This window comes from Nelumbo lutea, chromosome 2, assembly GCF_056320005.1.
Source record: "Nelumbo lutea isolate HS-2025 chromosome 2, American lotus-T2T, whole genome shotgun sequence".
Lineage (NCBI taxonomy): Eukaryota > Viridiplantae > Streptophyta > Magnoliopsida > Proteales > Nelumbonaceae > Nelumbo > Nelumbo lutea.
Window position 1 is genome coordinate 26,581,186 of NC_142685.1, and position 10,639 is coordinate 26,591,824.

At 34.8% G+C, this 10,639-nt stretch overlaps 1 protein-coding gene across 3 annotated transcripts; it reads left to right on the top strand.

Annotated features, from left to right (window-relative positions):
• Positions 1-5,421: 5,421 nt before the first annotated feature.
• Positions 5,422-9,887, top strand: LOC148869378 (Major facilitator superfamily protein). 3 transcript variants are annotated; one of them, XM_088968343.1, is made up of 6 exons: positions 5,422-5,537; positions 5,639-5,741; positions 7,687-7,904; positions 8,062-8,609; positions 8,752-9,092; positions 9,175-9,887. In XM_088968343.1, exons 1-6 carry the CDS (start codon positions 5,535-5,537, stop codon positions 9,708-9,710), a joined length of 1,749 nt encoding a protein of 582 aa, XP_088824469.1. In that variant the 5' UTR covers positions 5,422-5,534; the 3' UTR covers positions 9,711-9,887. The 3 variants fall into 3 exon arrangements, with proteins under 3 accessions (XP_088824469.1, XP_088824470.1, XP_088824471.1); XM_088968344.1 differs by having other exon boundaries at positions 5,425-5,464; XM_088968345.1 differs by lacking the exons at positions 5,422-5,537; positions 5,639-5,741 and having other exon boundaries at positions 7,766-7,904; positions 8,035-8,609.
• Positions 9,888-10,639: the final 752 nt, after the last annotated feature.

Here is a 10,639-nt window from a genome sequence, read left to right on the forward strand (position 1 = left end):
GGTGGGGTGTAAACACAGTCAAAGTAGGGGTTGTCGATGGAGAGGAAAGGGATGAGTGTAATATTGGGTTTAAAAAAATTTTAAACATCACATAGTGTCATGTGTGTATGAATTTTAACAGAAAATTAACAGATGCGGATATAGCTAGTCAGTTCTTAGAAAATTTAAGGGTACTTAAAGACAATATGTAAACAGTATGGGTACAGTTAGTCAATTTCACAAACAGTAGTGGTAGTTTAACAAATTTACCCTTACTTTTATTTTATACATACATACATACATACACATAGATGTGCATATAGTATATTTATTTATACTATTAAAAGTACCAATGAGGGTGTGGAACTTTACTAAACTACCCCTAATTTTGAATTTAGTTCCTCTTTAATTCTAAGGGCTAATAATATAATATCATTTATAATTTTCACCTTATTTAATTCCTTCTCATTATGTCTTATATTTAAGGTATTAACTCACATTTTCTCACATTAAATCTTGTATTTAAGGTATTTTTTATTTGATAATTCTAATAATTAGATTTTTATCAAATGCAAAAATAATTTTTAACAATATGAAACCCATGTTTTTAAAGGATAAAATGCTAAAACGTTTCCTGAAGTTTTTGACCATTGCTGAAAACCTCCCTTGAAGTTTGGTAATTGTAATCACCTCTTTTAAACTTTAACATAGTTGCAAGTATAACCTCTCTTATAATCCTCTAACAAGAGGCATGAAAATGTCCAAAATAACCATGTAGTTACTTTCACTAAAATGTTTATTTTCCATGTTTTTCCTTCATATCAATCACTACTCCACACCCTTCCAATATTTTTTGAAATTGATTTATTTTACATATTTTCCTTTCATATGAATCCCTCAAAAGTAACTACATGGGTATTTTGGATATTTGTGTGCCTCTTGTTAGAGTATTCTAAGAGGATGGGGGGTCTACTTGCATCTGTATTAGAAAATTCAAGAGAGGCAATTGCAATTACCAAACTTCTGGGGAGATTTCAGAAATTGTTAGAAACTTTAGGGGAGGTTTCAATAATTTACCTTTTTTAAAAAAAAAATTAACAAAAAAATGAAACCATTCTTCCATCCAAGTGGTGGGTAAGCGAATTCAACCATCTGGGCCAATTCAGTGAATCCATGATGTTATAGTTAAATAAATAATGTAGAAAATGGGTCATTTCTCTAATATTTTATATTAATCATATTAAAGAAAAAAGTGTTAGAAAAAAAATTGTTTTATTGATAATGAAAATGAAAAACAAATTTTAAAACCAACAAAAACAAAAACAAGTGTCATAAATAAGAATAATTTTTATGCACAGAAATATAAAAATATAAAAAATGTAATTTGAACTATTATTTTTCACCTCATTCAAATCGCTCTCATTAAGTCATATATTTGAGATACTAACACCCATTCTCTCTCATTAAATTATATATTTAAGATGTTTCCTCACCAATAAATTATGTTATTAGATATATATCCAATACTTTTAACAATATAAATCTCTTTTTTTTTTTTAAATTGAACCAATAAATGAATTTGTCCTTTTGTCTAAGTGGTGGATAAGGTCAACCGTCTCGGTCAAATGAGTCAAGCCATGAATGCCATAATTAAATAATAAAAATTAGACAAAAATAATAACACAAAAAATACAAAACATGCAAAACATCTCTAATATAGAATTATTTTATATACAAACACATACAAAACTTAAAATAATTTGGTTGTATATTACTATTTTCATCATCTAAAATTGCCATATACAAAACACGCACAAATTTACTAATAGAATTAAAGTTACGACATACTTATCAAATGGGGGGGTTTGTTTAATTGTCAATAAACTAATGATTTACATAAGAAATTAACAAATCCCATGAAACCAGACATAACCCTCAGATAGGACCTCCTTATATTATAGAAAGACACTTTACACATGTAGAGATACCAATTTATTCCCATTATTCTTACCCTTTACAAGGTGGTTGTGATCTCTTCTCATATAAAAATTACCTTACACATGTAGGTTATTTAAGAAATCTAATTCTTCCCACTATTACTACCCTTTTCAAATTCCTTGGACCATTTTTTGGGATTTTATGGGCAGACTCGGAGCTGCTGCCACAGCAATTAATACATACGAGGGAGGTTTATTTTTAACGGCTATGCAGATAAACCCTTTGAGGTGATTGTGATCTATTATGGGATGATGGCGTCAAAAAGGGATGAAGAAATCAAGACGATGGTGGTTTATAATTAACTTGTTTAGTGGAGGGACCGAATGTGGGGTTTATTTTGATGGGTTTTGGCTGTTCAGTGCAGATTAGTGGAGCACTCATTGACTATGTATATATGCTGTTTGAAATTTGAAGGTCTGGTGGTGACTGGTGAGTGATAGTTCCAACAGCGATCATGCATGTCAACATTTACCAAATGTTACACCTTAAACCATAGCTGATACACAATTAATTCTCATTTTTTAAATGTATAATCAGAGTGAGAAAGGCTTTGTCTTCTTTCTCAACAACACAAATAACTCCTCTGACCATTAACAAAAAATTCATTTGATATGATTACCTTTTTTAAATAATAATAAATAATAAATTAGTAATATAAACCACCCAGCCTCAAATAGATAACTTTAGAGAACCATAAATGTGGTGTTGGTTTGTTCAGAATATTATTAGAGTCGATGGATTCGTTGGTTCTTAGGAATGGCAATGGAGCAGCATCATATTCTTCGTTTCTAACTCCAATTTAGATATAAATGTTCGTCCCCAACCCTGATCCCTAATAGAATTGTCCTCTATTCCTGATCCGCGATGAGGTGGATTTGCCACGGAGACCCAAATCTCCGAATTTTTTAATTAATAGATTTTTTTAAAGAGTGAATTTATTTAAAATAAAAGAATTTTAATATATATATATATTAGATTTGTTTTACATGCTTTATGTTCCTGCTCCTCTTCCTCCTCATCATCAATTAAGCCTTATCCCAAGTATATGGATTGTCTACATGAATCCTATTTCACCATTATGTCATATTTGTTTTTAAAATTTTTTACTTAAATCATTTCTTTTATCTACCGCCAGCCTTTTAACCCCTTTAATTATGTTTAGACCCTTTAGTAGGATACAAATGAATCAAATTGGATTCGAATCAGGGTATATTTGAATCTAATCCGACTTGGTTCATATCAGATCTGATAGGACTCTATTTGAATTCAAATCCTATCGGTAAGTCAGATCTTCGGATCTGATCCGACCCGATTTGTTTTCTTTAAAAATTAATAAATTATTAAAAGAAAAATAAAATAGAATAATTTAAATAAAGTAAAAACAAAAAAAACAAGTATTTTTAATTATTTTCATCATATACATACATGTTTTTTATAAAAATTAAATAATATAACAAATTTAAAAAAGAATAATTTAAAATATATTTATAAATAAATAAATAACATATATATGTATTATATATATATTAATATTTATAAGTATATAATATATATCGGATAGAGGTGGTCCGAATCCGATCTGATTTCTAATCGGGTCTTATTATCCGACCACTAATGACCCAAATTCGATAAAGTAGATCCCGATCCTATCTATTTTCACCCCTACCCTTCAGTGGTTTATAGATATAAGTTGGCAACCGACTTCAAACTTTTAATTGGTCCCATGGAGGTAGCCCATCCTGCCAAATCCATAACCCTCCTTACCCTAGTGAATGTGGAATTCAATTCGAATCCTCCACTGCAACCAACTAGACTTAGCCATTTGGTACCTTCATAGACTTCCAAAGACTTCCAACATTTATAATAAAATGACATCTCATTTCAGGTTCAATATAGGCCAATGTATTTGTAAACACCATGGATTTGGAACGTTAGATCAACTCAGAAAATCTAAGGGGAGTGGAAGGTAAAGCGAGAATTAGTCGGACTCCCGGAGGGGGGTAGTTCACTGAACGATGGTGATTAGAGAGAGAGAGAGATGAGGATTTGGGTTCTGGATCCCCATTTTCGAACATGGACCTCCATTTATCAATTGGTTTCTCCTCTCAAGGGATTATTCAGGGATCTTCTAATAGTTTCTGGGTTAGTTATTAGACCAGACGGACCGAGTGGATTTAGCCAATTTATGGCAGGTTGCGACTCTATGCTCTTACAATATTATTGCTGATCTGTTCATGGGACCGGCCTCGGGCTTGACTTGACACAGTTTCATGGTCAGTCTTTGGTCTCGGCCATTCAAGTTTTGGCAAAAGTCAAGTCCAGACCTGGCCCATGTACTGATGATGAGGAAGCTTCATTTCTCCAAAAAGATGATCTGGAGATGGGAGGCTCCTCTAAAAGTAAATTTCGGGTTGTGGGTGACAGCTTTGGGGTCTGGGGAGGTGCCTAACAGCTGACAATTTGTGAAAGAGAGTAATGGAGGCAGAACCTAGCAGTTGTATTCTGTGCGGAAACAGTAGTTTGTGAGGAGTACATGGAGCATTTATTCCTGCGTTGTAGATTCAGTACTTGGGAAATATATAAAGGATGAAAGTACTAAAGGTGCTTGGAGTTTAACTGTGTTTCCCAAGGGGCTGGTTAATTTGTGAGGAGAGGTAGGATTGTATGTAAGGTGGTGACAGGGGTAGTGGTGTGGTCAATTTGGATGCATGGAGAGAAATAGCAGGTTATTTCAAGGCAAATTTAGTTGAGAAGGGGAAGTTTTGAAGAGCTAGCATGTGGGAAATTAAAGGTTATACTCTTGGCTGGCCACACATAAGTCCACTTCTTTTTTTGGAGCACAGCATTCTTCAACATTCTTTTTGTATGGGTTTCGTATAGTGGTTTTTTAATTGGCATATGTACAAACTGTTTTCTGTCTTGCCCAGTGCTTATTGGGCAGTGATGCATTCATGCACAGTTGATTAATGAAATACTCGAGAGAAAGAGAGAGAGATCAATAATTATGGGGTGAATTAATTGAGGTTTTCCTTCTTATCCTATTCTACAAGGACAGTAGGGAAAATAAATGGCGGTAGCTTTTGTTTGTGGGGTAGCAACAGCACTTAAAATACTAGGGCAATGTGGTTCACATCCTCCATGTCCAACGCCTCCATAAAGAGGTGGTATCTATGGTCAACACATGTTCGTGCATGATTCCATTTTCCCTCATATCATGCTTGCTGCTATCCAATAATTCTAAATCACTTTCAATTTTTGTTAAAATACCCAAAAAAAAAATGTTTGGAGGATAACCCAATTTTCAAAACAAATATAACTAGAACTTTACAGACAACCTATAATATTTCTTATATTAATTTTATCAATTAATGGTAGTAGTGGAGGTAAGAGTTACGTAAACAATCCTTAAATCTTTGCCTATAAAAGGGGAATCCCAAGACAGCTAAGTTGTGACTTGAAGCACAGAAGAGAGAGCATATATACTTGGGTTTTTTCTCTTAACTTTCTTCTTGCTCTCTAGCTTTTTTTATTCCTATAGGGAATTGAAAAGGAAAGATATGGTTTGTGCTAGTTTGTTTTATTAGCTAATCCTCATTCTTAAAAATATATCTACTAGGGTTTTATTAATCTTGAAAAAACTTTTGTTTGTTCATCTGATCAGGAGAATAAGATGAGTTTGTCAGTTGCAGACGCAGTGGACTACAAGGGGTTCCCTGCTGACAAGTCTAAAACTGGTGGTTGGGTGTCTGCTGCTCTTATACTGGGTTAGTTCACCCCTTGAACATTTCTTTCATCTTTTCTATAGGACCTGTGCTCCTTTTCTTGTAACTCGCATATGCCCCCCTTTTCTTTTGGTTCATCCCTACTCTTCTGTAATATTTCTTCCCCATCAACAACTGTTGATGTAAATTCAGTGAGATACACTAAACCTTCCAGTTACAGCTTTATCATTTAATTTTTCCCTAAGCATACATAGAGTTCAGTTTTTCATGCACGAGATTTAGCTTATTATTTGATTAGGCTACAGCTTTGTTTGATCATTTACAATTTAACTTCGCATTCTACTTCTTTTTCATGCTTCATGTGTTCCTCCAATCTCCTGTATTCAACACAAGAAGTAGCTCATCTTCAAAGAAAGGAGAGAGGATACATGTGACAGTTCAGTTTACCAAAAGTTTCAAATTAAAAAATAATGAGAAGTGCAAACAGGGACATGAGTTTTTTAAATCCGGGTCATTCATGCTTCATGTGTTCCTCCAATCTCTGTTTCTATTCCTACTATATGATGAGATTAATGGGTATAGATTGATGATAATTAATTAATCCGGGTCATGCATGTGAGCTATAAATAAAATTCTCTCTCCTCTTCAGCTGTTCTCTTTTTCACCCGAGTCGGAATCTGCACTTGGTTGGGCTGAACAAAACTGGACACCTGTAATGCAAATGCACGACAAATTCTTTTGAAGCCAAACGCACGAAAAATTCTTTTGTGGAAATCTTTTTTTAAACCAAATTATTTTTCTTAAATCAAAAACACATGAAACATATTTTCAGCTGTATAAAAATTTATTTATTCCAAAACCGAAGGAAAATCAACTTTCTGGGTTCAAAGAGATTATTTTCTTTTGGTGATTTGACATGATGTTTCATAAAGCTAACATTCAATATTCACAAATAGAAAAACAGCAATTTGAAGGGTTTATAGGAGATTAGACCGTCTATATATACCTTTCTTTTCTGTTTTTTTTTTTTTTTGGCATTACACACATCATTGGCTACAATTACGCGCATTTGATCCTAGGCTTATTTTGGCTGGAGCCGAACTGATAATCTCAACTACTAGATTCAATGTTTTAAAAACTGATATGGAGGTTGAATCATTTTTGTCTTTTGAGTAGTGAGTCACTGGTTCGATTGGCTGGATCGAATGATTCAGTCTATGCCATGTCATTATATATATGTGTATATAAATATATATTTTAGCAATAAATAATATATGAATATGTTTTAAATATTTTATATGTATTATTTTATATTTAATTTATTTTTTTAATTCAGTTTTTTATTATTATTTTTTATAAAAAATATTAAAAATTGCAATTTGAGGCCTAAAAAGAGTTTTTTTTCATGAAAATAGCAGGACAAGATGCCTATAATGCCTTGGGACACATAGATCTCAAAAAGTTACAAAAAATAAAAAATCACCCCAATCAGACATTGAAGTGCAAAGTTATTGCCTCTGAAAGTTTTATATGCATTGAGTATACAGCCCACGATTCGGTCACTGGGTCGAATTGATCAGGTCAAACGGTTCTTGACCAAATTAATAGTTTTTGACCATCTAACGGATCTTGACTGAACCAAACCCGAAATTCTGACCAAATGACCGTTCAAACAGTTTGACCAACCGGGTCAAACAGCAGGTTAAAAACATTGAGTGGACCATTGATAAAGGTGGATGTACCCTGCAGTAATGCCCATGTCAGCCTTCTGCAATTTAATATATGAAAGCACGTTTTTATTGGTTTCAAAAGCAGGAAACAACAAACAAACAAGAAAAAAAAAAAAAAAAAACATAAGGCATTTTCTAGAACCAAGAAAAGCAAAAACATTTATGCTTGCAAACACCCCCTATTGGTTTAGTTGAATATATAGAACTGGCACTTAAAATATTCCAAAAAAAATGTTGACAACAATTTTTTTTTTCAGGGATTGAAATATGCGAGCGACTATCAACAATGGGAATAGCAGTGAACCTTGTCACATACTTGGGAAGAACAATGCATCTTCCCAGTGCAACTTCAGCCAACACTGTAACAGACTTTATGGGCACTTCATTTCTCCTCTGTCTGCTAGGAGGCTTCCTTGCAGATTCTTTCTTAGGCAGATACAAGACTATTGCCATTTTTTCTGTAGTCCAAACCCTGGTATGTGTTGCAGTGATTCTACTTATTTCTTCTGATTCATATAGTCACAACAATTTGCAATTTTAGCTTGCTAAACCAGATCGAGTATTGTTTTGGTATTTACCTTCATTACTTCGCTGGAATACTTTAGATGATCATGATGATGATGATAAATTAGGGGACTGGTTTGTTAGCAATGTCTACAAGACTTCCACAACTCCGCCCGCCTCCCTGCAATATTACATTGTCACGAAAATGTGAAGAAGCCAATGGGTTCCAAATGGGGATTCTTTACTTGTCTCTCTATCTAATTGCATTGGGGACTGGTGGCCTTAAATCAAGTGTTTCAGGATTTGGATCAGACCAGTTCGATGAGAAAGACAAAAAGGAAATGACCCAAATGACTTACTTCTTCAATAGGTTCTTCTTCTTCATCAGCATAGGAACTTTGACGGCTGTTACCGTGCTTGTCTATATACAAGATGAAGTGGGTCGAAGTTGGGCTTACGGAATTTGTTCAGTCTCCATGTTTGTTGCCATCTTGATATTTTTGTCAGGGACCAAGAGATACAGATACAAGAAAAGAATGGGAAGCCCCATAGTCCACATTCTGCAAGTCATAGTAGCAGCTACAACGAAGAGGAAGATTGAACTTCCCAAAAATGTTAGCTCATTGTATGAGGATTCTCCTGAGGCTACAAGAATCCAACACTCAGACCAGTTCTGGTGAGATACAGATGCACAATAGTAAAAAGTTTGAACCCTTTTTTTGGAAAGTAAAACCACTTGAACAATGTAAGATTTATTCAATTATTCAGTGGAAATTTTGCTATGACTCATTCTTGTCTTTTTTTTTTTTCGATTACAGTTGTTTGGACAAGGCTGCAATCATTCTAGAAGAAGACTACCAAGGAAATGTTTCCTCGACTCCAAACCCTTGGAAACTGTGCTCGGTGACCAGAGTTGAAGAAGTGAAAATGATGATCAGGCTACTACCAGTTTGGGCGACGACGATCATATTCTGGACGACATATGCACAAATGATCACCTTCTCTGTAGAGCAAGCTTCAACCATGGAAAGATCCATTGGGCACTTTCAAATCCCAGCAGGCTCCCTCACAGTCTTCTTTGTGGGAGCCATATTGATTACCCTGGCAGTCTATGACTGTTTGATTATACGTCTCTGGAAGAAATGGAAAGGGAAACCAGGTAAAAATTTGATACACATGAAGCGATCACAAGAAGGATAATAACACTGAACTTAATTTGCTTTTACGTATCTCTGTTACAGGTTTCACCAGCCTACAGAGAATTGCTATTGGACTCGTCTTCTCAACAGTAGGAATGGCAGCTGCATCACTAGCTGAGGTGAAACGTTTATCAGTCGCGAAAGATGTCGGTGGCACCACCTCGACTACTCTACCCTTGAGCGTTTTCCTGCTAGTCCCACAGTTTTTCCTTGTGGGTTCCGGAGAAGCGTTCATATACACAGGGCAGCTTGATTTCTTCATAACCCAGTCGCCGAAAGGGATGAAGACAATGAGCACCGGTTTATTCCTCTCAACTTTGTCACTCGGCTTCTTTGTCAGTAGCCTCTTGGTCTCGGTGGTGAAGAAGGTGACAGGGAGCAACGATGGGCAAGGATGGCTAGCTGATAACATCAACGATGGGAGACTCGATTGTTTCTATGGCCTTTTAGCTGTGTCAAGCTTCATTAATTTTTTGTTGTTTCTTCTTTGTACCGTCTGGTACAAGAAGCAAAAGCCTCAACGTTCTCTGCAGATAGAAATTGCTGCTAATGGTTCTTCCGCTGAGGAAATTTGTTAGTGCTCTAGTTTGGGTTCTTCTTTCAGTGCCTATGTATTAGCAGTGCTCTTTAGCTTGGCTTTAGGGATCATAATCTAGGATATGGGGTTTGCTTTGTTGTACACTGGGCTATTGCTGATAAATTCTATGGATTTTGTTCTCTTAGCTTCTAATTAATTAATTTTGTGTCACTCAAAAGCTTCTTTCAGGTTCTTAATTTCTCTTTTCTTTTTCTCCAAGGGTAAGCAAGATAATAAAAAGAATATGAAATTGAAATTTATAGACACGATCGTGGGTCTCTATCTGACCGGAAAATATCGACTCCTACCCCGTTGGCATGGAGTGCATTTGTTTTATACAGGTTTAAGGTTAGGATTTAGGGGTTTAAGGATTATGGCTCTAGGGTTTAGAATTTTGATTTTGAGTTTAAGGTTTAGAGAAGATTTAGGGGTTTAAGGATATAGACTTTAGGGTTTAAGAGTTTACACTCTAGACTATAGGGTTTAAGGTTAAGGTTAAAACCTTAAAGTTTTAAGGGTTTAGTTTTCAGATTTAAATTTTAAAATCAAGAAGCGGTAGGACACATGACCTTCAGTAGGGTAGGAGCCAAGTATTCCTGATGACTGACTACCCATTATTTAATAATTAATTTAAATTCCACAATACCGATAGTTCAATGTAGCATTATATCAAGCTTAATTACAGTTAAGCAGTGTAATTGGTTTCGGTCTGATCATCCTGAGATTTATATTCTTGTACGAAATTAACCCTTTTATCTTTTTTCTCTCTCTCTCGCTCGCTCGCTCTCTCTCTCTCTATATATAAAAAGATGTCTCTACCACTATCGGCAACTTTGGCTATATATTAAAAACTTGAAAATCGACTTCAAGAAGGAATCTTTAACATTGGACTAGACGTGCAAAAGCAAAACAATAAGACACCACTTTAAC

Excerpts from the sequence above, each read along its gene's own strand:
- LOC148869378 (XM_088968343.1), top strand. Across the intron at positions 7,905-8,061 it reads TTTCTGTAGTCCAAACCCTG|GGGACTGGTTTGTTAGCAAT; the intron begins GTATGTGTTGCA and ends ATGATAAATTAG. Across the intron at positions 8,610-8,751 it reads CAACACTCAGACCAGTTCTG|TTGTTTGGACAAGGCTGCAA; the intron begins GTGAGATACAGA and ends TTTCGATTACAG.